Source organism: Chrysochloris asiatica, unplaced genomic scaffold (assembly GCF_000296735.1).
Source record: "Chrysochloris asiatica unplaced genomic scaffold, ChrAsi1.0 scaffold00053, whole genome shotgun sequence".
Taxonomy (NCBI): domain Eukaryota; kingdom Metazoa; phylum Chordata; class Mammalia; order Afrosoricida; family Chrysochloridae; genus Chrysochloris; species Chrysochloris asiatica.
In genome coordinates this window covers 17,106,167-17,121,723 of record NW_006408571.1, presented here as the reverse complement: position 1 = coordinate 17,121,723, position 15,557 = coordinate 17,106,167, and the positions used below count along the sequence as shown (strand labels likewise).

At 42.0% G+C, this 15,557-nt stretch overlaps 1 protein-coding gene across 1 annotated transcript in view; it reads left to right on the top strand.

Moving 5' to 3' along the window:
* Positions 1-8,274: 8,274 nt before the first annotated feature.
* CORO2A (coronin, actin binding protein, 2A) overlaps positions 8,275-15,557 on the top strand; it is a 40,266-nt gene continuing 32,983 nt past the window's right edge. The window contains exon 1 of the mRNA XM_006863146.1: positions 8,275-8,475. Coding sequence (XP_006863208.1) covers positions 8,275-8,475 — 201 coding nt within the window. The remainder of the gene's footprint in view (positions 8,476-15,557) is intronic.

Sequence of the window (15,557 nt, the reverse complement as noted above, 5' to 3'; positions counted from 1 at the left end):
AGTTGCAAGCCACTGCCCTAATGGTTTTAACAGCCCAGTGGGCTGTTGGGTTTAGGGCTGATGTCTCTTTCTTGTCATACCATCTCGTCTTTTCCTGAGAGGTAAATGTGGACGACAGTAGCTGAATTAGTCATCTCTGATTCCTCTATCCTGCCCCAACAGAGGGCCTGGCATAGAATAAACACTAAGCAAATATTGAGTGAAGGTTGGTGAGTGAAGACAGTCACAGTCACCTCTCTTTACACCTTGGATTTTCTGTTTTGACATATTCTGTTCTCTGTTTCAGGATGCTGGCCTCTTTAAGAAGTCAGTTCTAGAGCCTTCTCTTCACAGACAAAGAGAGTCAGGGTTGCTGGTGATTTACAATAGAATTGTTAGGTATAAATGAAATTATAGCACAAGTTTTCTGGAGACCTCAGTGGTAGAGTGACCAATCTGTCCCTCTTTAGCTGGGGCTTTCCTGGTTTTAGCTCTGAACATCTTGTGTCCTGGGTATCCCCACAAAACTCAGGCACATTGGTACAGTTGGTCACCCTACTTCTGTGGAGAAAGAGAGACAAGGCCTCTTGCTTTGAAGGGAGGAAGAAATGACCCCTGGGGATGGGACTCTGAGGTCCCAGATGGGTCTCACCCTGTTACATATTTAGTGGAAAGCAAATATGAAGACTTTTGTGCGGAAAGTTGTGGCTGTAAACCAGGACTGACCTCAGATTAATAGAGACTCAAGCCCCTGTCTTTGCAGCTGCCTTGTATGCATTGAAAGCTGAATAGTGAAAAAGGAAGACAGGTGAAGAACTGACATATTTCAACTATAGTACTGATGACAAATATTGAATATACTATAGACTGTCAAAAGAATGAACACATCAGGTTTACAAGAAATACAGCCAGAATGTCCCTTAGTACCCGACAGGAAACGGCAACTGCAGCCACACAGTCCAGCCACAGCCATACCCCCTACAGCCACACAAGTTGGGCAAGAGTCAATACCAGCTGCTAGATGCCACATCAGTGACAATAACCAACATCTGCTAAATCCACCGTGAATTGAACTGATGAACAGAGAACAACGCTCAAGCTCATCTCTTGATCCCACCCACCAAGAGGCAGTTGGTGAGTGCCTAAATACACCAACACACATTAATCAACTTAATACAAATACACCAGAATGCCTTGAAAGCATCAGACAATTTCTGTTCACATGAAGAAACAAGACAGAGTAGCTCAAACAAATGACCAAGAGGCAGAGCTAGAAAATGTTTTAGAGAAAAAATAGACACTTGGAACTATGAAATTTGGGTACCTCCAAACTATTGACAGACAGAGTTCTGGTGTGGCGCTGTGTAGGTTAATACACTAGATTGCAAAGTCGGTTTGAACTGCAAGATTGGTGGTTCAAGCTCACCAGTAGCTCCTTGGAAACTCTCTGCAGGGTCACTATGGGTCAGAACCTACTCGAAGACACTTATTAACAACAACAAACTATTGACAGAAAGGTCAAGAAAAACAAGGAAGAAATCAGAAAAGCACTACAGGAACAATCAAACAAAATAGATAAAGGAACTTGTTAAGTGCCTCACGGCTGGTGAACTTGAATCCCCGACCTTGTAGTTCAAACCGACTCTGCAGTCCAGTGCATTAACCCAGAGTACCACATTAGGACTCCAGATAAAGGATTGGAGACAATACAAAACCAGCAAAAAGAAGATTAATATCAGAAATGGATAATACCCTGAAAAGGCAACAGAGTAGATTAGAATCAATGGAAGCCAAAATTAGTGAACTTGAAGATCAATCGCTTGATACTGTTAAGCTGGAAGAAAGCCATAAAAAGAAAAAAATCCAAAGAAAACTAAGATTCCTATGGGACAACATGAAGAGGAATAACTTGTGGGTGATTGGAATTCCCAATAGGAAGAGACAAAGAAAAGAGAGAAAAGAAGAGCTGCTGGAAGACAACTTCCCTGAAATCATGAAAAATGATAAGATAAGCATTCAAAAAGCTCAACCAGCCTCAAGCAGGATAGACCCCAAAAGGAAATCACAAAGACATATCGTAATCAAACTCTTCAAAATAAAAAAAATGGGGAAAGAATCCTGAAAGCAGCTCAGGAAAAACGAAATGTTACCTACAAAGGAGAACCAGTCAGACTAAGCTCTGACTTGCAGAATGTGCCCTTTGGTGGTGTCAATTATTATAGATGCCTGAGTGTTTACAAAAAAAGAGGGCAAAAATGAATAGAGAGAAATGCTGTTAACTGATGGTACATGGAGGGGATTATAATCATTGTAATGAAACAAAGTATATGATTTGTTGAATGTAAAACTGATGATCTGCCCTGTAAACTTTCACTCAATTCATAATAAAAGCTTAAAGAAAAAAAAAGGACTAAACTCTGATTTCTCAGCAGAAACCAACCACACAGGCAAGAAGGCAATGGGAAGCCATATGCAAAACTCTGAAAGAAAAACACTTCCAGCCAAGAATCATATACCCAGCAAAACTCTCCCTCAAATACAATGGCAAAATTAGAACATTTCTGGATAAACAGAAATTAAAAAGAATTTGTATATAAACCAACAACGAGCCAACTTTACAAAAATAATAAAGGCAGTCCTTTGGACTGAAAATCAACAGCCAGAGGTTGACATACACAGCAACACCACTCAAAATTCAGTCAGGATGTGGAAGTGTCCAGAGTAAAACAAAACTATGGGGTTGATAGGGAATCAGAGATGTCAGTCTATGATGAGAACAACTACAAAATGAAGGGAGGAAAAAGTATAGATAGCTACAGAATTCCAGGTGATGAGTAGATTTCAAGATAAAACAGACTGTTTTAAAATGGGGAAGAAATTCATAAATTAACTACAGGTTAACCTTAAAGAAACTGAATACATCTTTACATCAAATCACACAAAGGAAAATCTATGAAGATTTTGTAAACATTAAAACTATGAAGAAACTGAAAAGTAAAAGGACCAAAAAAAAAAATGAAGTCAATACAGGAAAACATGCAGCACCACAAAAAAACACACAGCCAAGTGGCTACAATTGTGTGGCGCTGCAGATAAGCACTGGACTGCAAAGTTGGTTTGAACTGCAATGTCAGCGGCGGTTCAAACTCACCAGCTGCTCCTGGAAAACCCTATACAGGGTCACTATGAGTCAGAACCTACTGGATGGCACTTAACAACAACAACAACAAATCGATAATTACACTGAACATTGGATTAAATGCACCAGTCAAGAGACAGAGTAGCAGAATGGCTAAGAAAACAGGATTCTTCGGTGTGCTTTCTACAGGGCACATGTCTTATACACAAAGACATTTGCAGATTAAAAATTGAAGAATGGAAAATATATATATAAATTAATTGCAGTCAAAATGAGCAGGAGTGGCAATTTTAATCTCTGATAAAATAAAATTTAAGACAAAAACCAGCATAAGAAAGAAAAAAGGACATTATCTCAAGACGAAAGGATTAACTGAACAAGAGAACATTACCATAATAAATATCTATATTCCCAACGATAGAGCCTCAAAATATATAAGTCAAACTCTAATAGATTTGAAGAAAGAAATAGAATGTTCCTTAGAAGTTAGGATGGTAAGACAGCAGCTGGCTTACTTTGGACAGTTGTTATTGCTAAGTGTCATTGCATTGTTTCCAACTCGTGGAGACATCTGGCATAGGATTTTCAAGGAGTGACTGACTGGAGGGTTTGAACTACCTACCGAATTAGTGATTCAAATCAACCTTGTGATCTTAGTGCTTATCCTACAGCACCACACTAAGACCCCTACTTTGGACTACTCATCAGAAAAGAACCATTGGTAGAAGCCAGACAACAATGAGGAAACCCTCAATGAGATGGATTAACACAGTCACCAAACAATGGAATCAAACGTGATGAAGATGATGCAGGACGCAGCAACCTTTCTCTCTGTTATGGTTGCCATGGGTCAGACTCAACAACAGTTGTGGATAAAGCTCTTGGAAGAAAACCCGTAACCAGGTGTTGTCGAGTAAAATCTGACTGAAGAAACCCGTGTGTGTCAGATAGAACTGTGCTCCAGTAGGGTTTTCAGTGGCTGATTTTTTCGGAAGTCGGTCTGTTCTGAGGGGCTTCTGTGTGGACTTGAACAGCCCACCTTTCCGGTTACAGCTGAGATGTTAAAATCTTCATCACCAGGGCCTAGAGAATCAGCAGAGATCTGTGGGCTTAATTTCTACCTAGTGAGAAAGGAAGCCTCCATGGGAAATCACTGGTTCAACAGAAACCTGTGTTGACAGCAGGGGCCTTGACCCCCAAATGAGCCTTGGATTCCCAAGCCCAATATTCCACCCCACCACTGGACCACAAGGTCGGTTTGAACCACAAGGTCAGCAGTTCAAACCCACCAGCTGTTCCTTGGAAACCCTATACAGGGTCATTTTGAGTTGGAACTGACTCAACAGCACTTAACAACAACAACAACAAAGAATTCTGGTGTGGCACTGTAGCTCTAGACTACTAACCAGAAGTTCAGCAGTTCAAACCCACCAGCGGCTCCTCAGAAACCCTATACAGGGTCATTGTGAGTCAGAACAGACTTGACGGTACTTAATAACAACAACAACAACACCCACCACCCAAGACCCTGATAAGGATTCATGAGAATTAGAAAGGAACTTTCTCGTAAAGTTTGGGGCAGAGGCCAGGACGGTAGATAAATAGTTCGTCAAGGAGCAGAGAGTAAGGGAACCACCCATAATTAGATGTTCCTTGTGTTTGTTCTTGGTCTGTGTTTCACCTTCAAAGAAAGTGTTCTTTACTCTCACTGTTTTAGCGGTAATTATTTTTCTATTTTAGAGGAGGTCTGGATAGCCTTATGAGGAGTTATTTTTTTAACTTTTAATTGTGAATTGCTGTTGTTGTTAGGGTCATAGGTTGAGTCAATTCCGGCCCATAAGGACCTTGTATAGGGTTTCCTTGTTAGTGAAGGTGTAAAAAGCAGGTCGTCAGTTTCACATTCAACGAATCATATACTTCGTTTCATTTCAATAATTGCAGGCCTCTTCTTTTTTTTTTTTTTTTTTTAACATCTGGGAAATGTGTGGTTCTAACTTCCCTCTGCTATGTTCATGGTGTAAGTCTGTTTGTTCCAACCTTCTCACAGGGCACTTATGTGTGGCTTACTGTGCCCACAAGATCAGGATTTAAGGGAGAGAGGAAAAAATAAACCTGCCAATATTAGATGTGGATCCACAAATTTACAAACGGAGGAGGGCAGCCAGCTATGGCAGGCTCCCCACCCTCACAGCGGTTCAAAGAACAAATCAAGTATTTTCATTCTTTCCCTGAGGCCAGGGACAATTCATGAATCATCTGCTCTTCTGGTTTGTGCCACACCCCGTTGGGGTTCATTTTCAGCCACCCTGCAGCTAATCCTTGTCCCTCAATGATTCATGGCTAGGCAAGAGAAGCCTTTGGGGCCACATAGCCACCAAGCCTCCAGCTCTCTTCTCTCTGTCTTGCTCTCATACATAAACACACACACTCTGTCTTTCCCTCTCTCATACACACACACAGGAGCACAGGGCATAGCAGGGAAAATCTGTTCTCAGTGCTGTTTCCCCCCACCCCACCCCACCCACCACTGCTCACAGACCAATATGATCTTTGTCAAGTCACTTCCCCTGCGCCTCTGTTTTCTCCTTCATCATTTGGAGATGGGACACCCACCCACCACACTGCTGAGTTGTAAGGGACAGGCAAGACAGTATACGGTTCCACTGTCACGTAAGGAATTAGTTCAGTGGGATGTTGAACCCAGAGATGACTAAATCCTTTTTGGAGGCAGGGAATTTCCAATCCTTGGAGCCTAATCCCAGGGCCTCAGGGCTGCTAACATGCTTGGGATAGAAGCAACAGAAACAATGCTACCCATGCTGGGTACACCGAACCTGGCCTGAGTGCCACACCTCAGAAGCCCGGCTGCGACTTTGATGTGGTCTCATCTGATGGGAAGGGGCAGGATGGGACAAGTGACACAGATGAACCTGGCCCAGCCCATGGGCGAGGGCCTCACGGTGCCCAGGCTGCTGCCATCCACATTTCCAGGCAAGTGCCTGCTCGTGGGGAGAAGAAAACGGCTGCTCCCTGACTGCTGAGTCATTCAACTCACACGCCTGTGAACACACATGTGCATGCTCTCAAATACAGATACAGCACACATGCACAAACATACATGCATGCATGCATGCCCATCAGAGGTACGGGGCACACGTGCCCACCAACGATGCCGCCGTCATGCACAGACATGCACACATTCAAAGGCACACAATGTACCTATGGCTGACATGTTTGCACAAGCTCCACCTTTGCACGTATATGCAAACTTTCAGAACCTGAACAAAAGGAGAGGTGGCCTTGCTTAGTGCCGCCCCACCCCCTTGTATAATTTCCTTCCATGGCAGTGGGTCTGGAAGAACCTTGGCAATGGAGATAAAGTGCTGGGGTGGGGCAAGGAGAGGAGAGTGTGGGGGAGGGACAGGGCAGAAGGCCACTGGTATTAGCTGCCTCTGCTGCTCCACTCTGAGGCCAGCAGCTCCCTGCCTGAGGCATCCAGCCAGAGCATAGCTTCCCTGGGCCTCATTTTCTGTAGGGATGATAATGATTCCTTCCTCTCAGGGTTTCCATGTAATCTGCAGGCACTTAACTCTGGGACCCCCAGACAGGTCCCTTCTCTGCCTCACTCCCTGCATCTTTAATGGGGACCCAGGGAGCACCTCCCTATTCAACATTCAGTTCCTACCTGGAAAGCATTTGGAATGGTGCCTGGCACATAGCAAGCTCTCAAAAGCTGAGAGGCCTTACTGCCATGGGGACAGCTGTAATTGGAGATGTGTTGTTGCTCAGCCTCCTGACCCTGCCAGAGCTGGCCCTCAGGTGTTGGGCAAAGTCCAGGGTGCCCCCACAGGTGCTGGGTATGGCCAGAGGACCAGGATGTAAGATAAGGTCAGGTTGACTTCAGTGGCCATGACCGGCTCCCTTGCTCCACAGCCTGGCACCAAGTCTAGCAGATCCCCCTCTTTGGAATTTGACTAACTTGTCCCTTCTGCTCCATCCCCACTGCCCTGCTCCTGTCAGGTGACCATTGCCTCACATCCCTGTACACAGCAGACAGAGAAATTCATCTTAAAGTAGATTCTGGCACCCCAGCATAGCCATTGGCTAGGGACCATTGGTTGGAGCCAACAGGAACCTGATGGGGCAGTGTCCGGATAGGTAGGCTGTGCTCTGACGAATAACCCCACTCTCCCAGCGGCTCACTCTATACCTTTGTTTCTCCATCACACTGTGCATCTGTTCAAAGAGGTGCTCTGCTCCACACAGTCCCCCAAGGCAGTGGGGGCCCCACCACCTGGTAGTTTATGAAAAATGTGGCCTTCTTATCCCTTCAGCTGAAGGGACACCGGCAGATCTTAATGCTTTATCTTGGAAGCAAGATACATCATTTCCACCCATGATCTAGGCTGTTCCTCTGACTGCCATGTTCAAGCCTCATTATTACCCATAATATACTGGGTCCCAATGACCCACACTCCCTAGTGTCCTTACCCATATGACTGTGCTTCTGTAAGGGCTGGGCAGAGGTTTACCCGTTCTGAGCTCCCAGTGCCTAGCACAGGGCCTAGTCCCACAGTGATGACTGGTAAAGTTTGAACAAACATAAGCAACACTGCATGGTGATAGATGGAAGGTCAAGTCATTGCTACTGTTTATCAAGTGTCTGCCTCGTGCTGTGAGATCAAAGTGTATCATTTAATGTCTGTGAGACAGATCCTCCTGGTAGCCTCATTGTACAGATGAGGGAAGTGAGGCTGCTGATGGTAAATCACTGGCCCACACAGCTGACAAGAGGCAGAGTTGGAATCTGAGCCCAGGCAGGCTGACCCCAGAGAACACACCGTGAGCCCTTTAGTTGGGGGTGAGGGGATTTGGCTGTCTGGTGAGCAGTGAGGAGGGAGAGTCTGTGGGGATTCTCTTGGCAGTTCTCTGCCTTTTTGTGCTTAAACTTGAAGAGATAAAAAGCCTCAAAGCATCAGCCAATGGACGAGCGATAATTATGCGCCATCCCCACCACGTCTCACCCGGACTGTAGAAATAGGCACAACTACAGGCTGTTTTCTGGGTCCCCTTTCAGAGCCGCACTCCTGTCCACATAGTCTCAAGATTAGACTCCAAGGTGTCTCACATCCCGTGTCCTGTTTTGTCTCCCTTAGATGTCATGGCACCCTCAGTACCGGAGCTCCAAGTTCCGCCACGTCTTTGGCAAACCAGCCAGCAAGGAGAATTGCTACGACTCAGTGCCCATCACGAGCAGTGTCCATGACAACCACTTCTGTGCGGTGAACCCTCAGTTCATCGCAGTTGTGACCGAGTGTGCCGGTGGAGGGGCCTTCCTCGTCATCCCTCTGCACCAGGTAAGGTTGCTGTGGAGCCCCAGGCCCAAACAGCTTTCTGGGGGACAGAGAGAGATGGGAAGAGCCCTACATGTGGATCCAAGTTCTAGCTCCCTGCCAACTGTGTGTGACTTTGGGTAAGTCATCTCACCTCTTTGAGCCTTGGTTTCCTCATTGGGAAAAATATGTCTTCCCAGGGATTTCTGCTTCCAGAAGCTGGCCAGCATCTCCAAGAAACTCCTCTCCTCTCCACTGCAAAATAGTTTATCTACTGGATAAAATAAAAATTTTAATGAATTGCTAAGCCTTGCAGGAAGTTGGAGAAATCTCCAAAACTACCTTTCCCCTCATAAAGGAAACAAATGTTTCAATCAAAGCCCAGCTAGGAGAGGTAAGCAGTTTACAAACAAGAATAACAGGCTTGTCGTGAGGGCAGAGTTGGTGGTACAGGTTGGACCATATGAAAGTACTGCAATTCAACTGTTTTTGAGACCCCAACTTGTAATTTCGTATAGTGCAACCTAACAGCACATCTTTTAAGGATCAGGTTGCTCGGGGCCAGAGTTGGTAGCCTGTTGGTAGTGCCCTTGGTTGCACCAGAAACAAATATGAAACTTCTTCAGAGGAAAACAGTTCCAGTAAAGGTAATTCCCACAGATTGGAGGTGATAGTTATGTGCCATGGAGTTGGTTCTGACTCATAGCGACTGTGTACAGGGTTTCCGAGGCTGTAAACCTTTACCGGAGCAGAAAGCCTCATCTTTCTTCTTCGGAACAGCTAGTAGTTTCAAACTGTTGACCTTGAGGTTAGCAGCCTGACTCGTAACCACGCAACCAGAGCTCCTTTCCCACAGATTAAGATCAGAAAAATAGGAATTTACAATCCCAGATTGCCAAACATGCCAGCTTCCATGAGAATCCATTGAAACAACAGAGAACAGACTCAGCCAACCCCGTTCTTGGAAAGGGTTTCACATGTTACAATGATAAGGACGATGCAGACTCTCATAGTTCAGGCTCTCTGATCACAGTGCAGCTGGGCTAGAAATCAATAACAAAAGATTAATTTTGGATTCCCATTTATTTGGAAATTTGAAAATACATGTCTAAATATCTTAAAGGTCAAAGAAGAATGCATAATTAAAATCTAAAAAATACCTGGAACTAAACAATAATGAAAGTACATCACAAAACGTATGGAATGTAGACAAAGTGGTACTTTAAGAGAAATACAATATTTTTATCAAATAACAATCGTGTTCATGTTGCTGCTAAAAAAATTTTTTTTAGCATATCTAGCTTATGAAAATTTCTCCTAAAGAGGAGGACACAGTTGGCAGAAAACAACACACATGTTATTTTTATAAAAATATGATGTATATAACCTTGAAGGCTTTCATTAGAAAATAAGGGTGAACGTTGACGACTAAACGTACAACGTAAGAATTTAGAAACATAACAGGAAACCCAAAGAAAGTTTATTCCGTCCTCAAATAATAAATAGTAGAAATCAGCGAAAGAAAATGCAAAGCTACCTTGTTGTTGTTAGGTGCTGTCCAGTTGGTTCCTACACAGACAGAATGAAACACTGCGGGTCCTATACCTTCCTTACACTGTCGCTGTGTTAGAGCGCATCATTATAGCCACTGGCAGTCCATCTTGTTAAGGGGTTTCCTCTTGTTTGCTGACCTTCCACTTTACCAAGCTTGTTGTCCTTCTCTAGGGACTGGCTCCTTCTAATAACATGCCCAAAGCACTTAAAATGATGTCTTGCCATCCTCACTTCTAAAGAGCATTCAGATTGTACTTGTTCCAAGACAGATTTGTTTGTTCTTCTGGCATTCCCTGGTATAGTCAATATTCTTCACCAGCACCATGATTCAAAGGCATCAGTTCTTCTTTGGTCTTTTTTATTCATTGTCCAGCTTTCACATGCATAGTTGAAGCACTTGAAAATGCCATGGCTTGGGTAAGTCGCACCTTAGTCCTCAACGTGCTATCTTTGCTTTTTCACATATAAAGGTCTTTTGCAGAAGATTTGTGCAATACAATATGTTGTTTGTTTTCTTGACTGCTGCTTCCTTGGGCACTGATTATGGATCCAAGTAGAATGAAATCCTTGACAGTTTCAATCCTTTCTGTTTATTATGATGTTGCTTATTGGTCTAGTTGTGAGGACTTTTGTTTTCTTTATGTTCAGATGTACCATACTAAAGGCTGTAGATTTTTTGTCTTCATTAATACTTGTTTCAAGTTCCCTTGGCTTTCAGCAAGCAAGGTTGTGTCGTCTTCTATCACAGGTTGTTAATGAGTTTCCATCAAATTCTGATGCCATATTCTTCTTCATATAGTTCAGTTCCTCATATTATTTACTTGTCATATAGACTGAATAAGTATGATGAAGTGATACAATCCTGATCTCACCTTTCCTAATTTTAAACCACACACTGTCCCCTTGTTCTGCTTGATCACAATTAAATGTCTCATGAGCATAATTAAATGTTCTGAAATTTCCATTCTTCTAAATGTTATCCATAACTTGTTATGACCTACACAGTTGAATGCCTTTGCCTCAGCAGTGAAACACAGGTAAAATCTTTCTGGTATTCTCTGCTTTCAGTCAAGATCCCTCTGGTGTTAGCAGTGACAGACTTCTTTCCATACCCTCTTCTGAATCTGGCTTGAATTTCTGGCTTGAAGTTTCCTCTCAGTGTACTTACTGCAACCATTTTTTAATTGTCTTCAGCAAAATTTTACTTGGTGTGACACTAATGATATTGTTTGCTACTTCTCACATTCTGTTGGATCACCTGTCTCTTTCAAAGTTCTATCATGTGATCTCCAGTGGTGTTCATATCACAAGGCCATACATTACAACTATCCATTTTTCTTCTTTGTTTCCAAGTTTCACATTCAAATCACCAGTAATTATCTCTTCATCTTGATTGCATATTTGATCTATTTCAGACTGAACAAGTTGGTAGAATTCCTCAACTGCTTCATCTCTGTCACTGGTGGTTGATGCATAAATTTGAATAGTAGTCATAGTAACTGATTTTCTTTGTAGGCATATGGATATTATCCAATCACTGACAGCATTGTATTTCAGGCTAGATCATGAAATGTTCTTTTTGACAATTAATGAGATGTTGTTCCTCTTCAATTTTTCATTCCCAGCATAGTAAACCATCTGTTTATCTAATTCAAAATGGCTAATACCAGCCCATTTTAGCTCACTAATGCTTAAGATATCTCTTTCTAAGCATTCCCTTTCATTTTTGACAACTTCCAGTTTTTCTGGATTTGTATTTTGTACATTCACATTCTGATGGATGTTTGCAGCTGTTTCTTTTCATTTTGAATCATGCCATATCAGCAGATGAATTTCCCGTAAGCTTCACTCCATCTACATCATCAAAGTTGACTCTACTTTGAGGAGGAAGTTCTTCCCCAGTCGTACTTTGAGTGCCTTATAACCTGAGGGGCTCATCTTTTAGTTCTGTTAGATGATATCATAAAGCATTCACTGGCCAATATTTTTTAGAAGATCACTGGGCCCTTACTAGTCTGTTTTCATCTGGAAGCTTAACTTTAACCCGTCCACCATGGGTGACCCTGCTGGTCTTTGAAAGATCGGTGGCATAGCTTCCAGCATCACAGCAACACACAATCATCACAGTACGACAAACTGACAGACAAGTGGTGATAAAGATACATTAGATATATACTTTTTTTTTTCCTTCTTAAAACAGCCTGTTTTGTCTTGAAATCTACTTGATTCCTTGCCATTTGGAAGTTCTTTATCTACATTATTCCTTCTTTTTTCTTTATAATTGACTTCATTATAAATTGATATCGCTGGTTCCTTGTTTTCAATCTTGTAGATTGGTTTTACTTTTAATACTTCTATATCTGGATTGAGTTCTGAATGGTGTTGTCATGTATGGTAATCTCAAGTTGTTGTCTGCTATTACTGATTCTCAGTCCAAAGAGTAGCTGTTAGTGTTTTTTATAATGTTGGTCTAGAGCTAGGGCTCCTCCCACCCCAATCCAGGCACCAAAGCAGCACAGAGCCACCAGATAAGTATTTAGCCAGTCACTCTGCCCCCAACTTCCCTGTGGTCCTAACAGACACTGAAACCAACTCCATCAAAAGCTCCCATGAATTCCTTCCAGATTGAGTGTCCTGAACATAGCTAACACTGAGGCCAATAGGAACTCCACCTAGGGCCAGGAACTCTGCTGTCCCCTCCCTCCCACATCCACCTCGTGAGCTCCTTGAATTGCAAGAGTCCACCAGAGATCTCTCCCCTCCGGGTCCCAAAACTGCACTGTTTGTTTTTATAAATATGACAACCCCACAGTACCCCAGAGACAACAGACCATTTTAGCACACACAAAGAAACAAGAGAGAATGGCTCAAACAAATGACCAAGATGCAGAACTAGAAATGTTTCTGGGAAAAAAGAAAAAAAAAGTAATGGCGCTAACTGAAAAAGAACTCAAAAGAATGTTAATTAGGTATCTTCAAAAGATTGCTAGAAAGATCAAGGAAAGCAAGGAGAACACAATAAAAACTTTAGTAGAATTCAGGAAAACACTACAAGAAGAAATAGACAAAATAAATACAAATTTTGAAACACTAAGATCTCCGAAATGGACAATTCATTGAAAGGACAAAGGAGTAGATGCAAAGCAATGAAAGCCCGAATTAGTGAGCTTGAAGAGATCTCTCTTAATGCTAGTATGCTAGAAGAACTTCAGAAAAGAACAATGAAAAATTCCGAAGCAAACCTAAGAGTTATGTGCGATAGCATGAGGGGAAACCACTTATGATGTTGTTTTTGTTATTGTTATGTGCCTTTGAGTCAGTTCCTACTCGTAGTGACCTTGTATAGGGTTTCTGAGTAGCAGCTGATGGGTTTGAACTGCTGACCTTATGGTTCACAGTCCAGTGTTGATCCTACAATGCCATGCCATGAGTCCAAACAGGATAGATCCCAAAAGGAAATTACTAAGAGGTATCATAATCAAACTTTCCAAAATCGAAGAAGGAAAGACTCCTAGAGCAGCTCTGAAAAAGCAAAAAATTAACTACAAAGGCGAACCAATAAGACTAAGGTCTAATTTCTCAGGAGAAGCCATGCAGGCAAGAAAGCAATGGGATGACATATACAAAACTCTGAAAGGAATAAATGTCCAACCAAAAATTAAACACACAGCAAAGCTGCCCCTCAAATTGTTGTTACTAAGTGCTGTCAAATCAGTTCCTACACATAGCGGCCCTGTATAGGGTTTCCAAAGGAGCTCTAGTAGCATAGTGGATACAAGTCAGGCTGCTAACTTCAAGGTCAGCAGTTCGAAAGTACTAGCCATTCTGTGGGAGAAAGATGAAGCTTTCTGCTCCTGTAAAGATATATAGCCTCAGGAACCCTACTCAGGGTTGCTATGAGTCAGAACCAACTCCACGGCACACCACCACCACATAGGGTTTCCAAGGAACAGCTAGTGAGTTTGAACTGCCAACCTTAAACTGACCTTGTAGTCCAGTGCATTATCCAGCAGCACCACACCAGTGCCTCAAATATAATGGCGAAATTAGGACATTTACTGATAAACAGAAATTAAAGAAATGTGTAATGACCAGACCAACTTTACAAAAAAAATGCTAACAAGTGCTCTTTGGACTGAGAACCAACAATAGCAGACAACAACCTGAAATTAGCATATGTGACAACACCACCCAGAACTCGATCCAGATATGTTATTAAGTTCTGTCAAGTTGGTTCTGATCCAGATATAGAAATATTTAAAATTAAACAAACCTACAAAACTGAAAATAGGGAACTAGAGATATCAATTTATAATGAAGTCAACTATAAAGCAAAAAGAAGGAATAGTATAGATATAGAACTTCCAAATGGCAAAGAAGTCAAGTGGATTTCAAGGTAAAACAGACTGTTTTGAACAGGGAAAGAATTAATAAATCACAGGGTAACCTCAAAGAAAAATAATACACTTGCAAATCAAAATAAAAAAAAGAGGAAATCCAGAAAGATTTAGTAAATATTAACACAACAGAAATGAAAAGGAAACCCACAAACAAAATGAACTCAGCATAGAAAATTATATGGAACAAAGAATCCAGCAGCACCACACACACAGAAAAATGACAACAGTCAGTTCATACTTATTGATAATTACACAAAATGTAAATGGATTAAATGTACCAGTCAAGAGACAGAGCAGGATCCTTCAATATGCTGTCTACAAGAGACACATAAAAAAATGGAGACATTTATTTAAAATGCCAATCAACAGAAGAATGTTTAAACAAACTTTGGTACATACACACAATGGAACACTACAAAATGTTGAAGAATCACAATGAATCTGTGAAGCACCTTACAACATGCTTGAACCTGGAGGACATTATGCTGAGTGAAATTAGTAACTCACAAAAAGGCAAACATTATATGAGATCAATGTTGTAAACAATGTTGTTAGCAAAATTTCCTTGGTAAAAGAAATAATCTATCATGGTTACTGGAGGAAGGGAAATTATTCATAAGCTAGAGGGTAGACACATGGTAACATGGGTGTCAGAATAACAACAAGAGGGAGGTAAGCAGAGGAAAGATGAGGGTATCGGGAGACACAGGGAGGAAAGCTATAGCTAAAGTGAATAGAGGTAAATACTGTGAATGTCGGTACATGGAGGGGGTTGTAACCATGTAATGAAACAAAGTATATGATTTGTTAAATGTAAAACTGATGATCTGCTCTGTAAACCTACACTCAATTCACAATAAAAAGATTTAAGAAAACAACAACAAAAACAACCAAAAAATAAAAATACATTGTTGTTATTAGGTGCCATCGAGATGGTACTGACCCATAGTGACCTTATGCACAGTAGAAAGAAACAGTGCCCTATCCTGGGCCAACCTCACTACTGTTGCCACGCTTGAGTCCATCAATGCTGCCACTTGGCCAGTCCATTTTGTTAGGGGTCTTGCTCTTTTTCTCTGACCTTCCACCTTACCAAACACGATACCCTTCTCCAGCGACTAGTCCCTCCTGACAATATGTCAGAAGTATAAG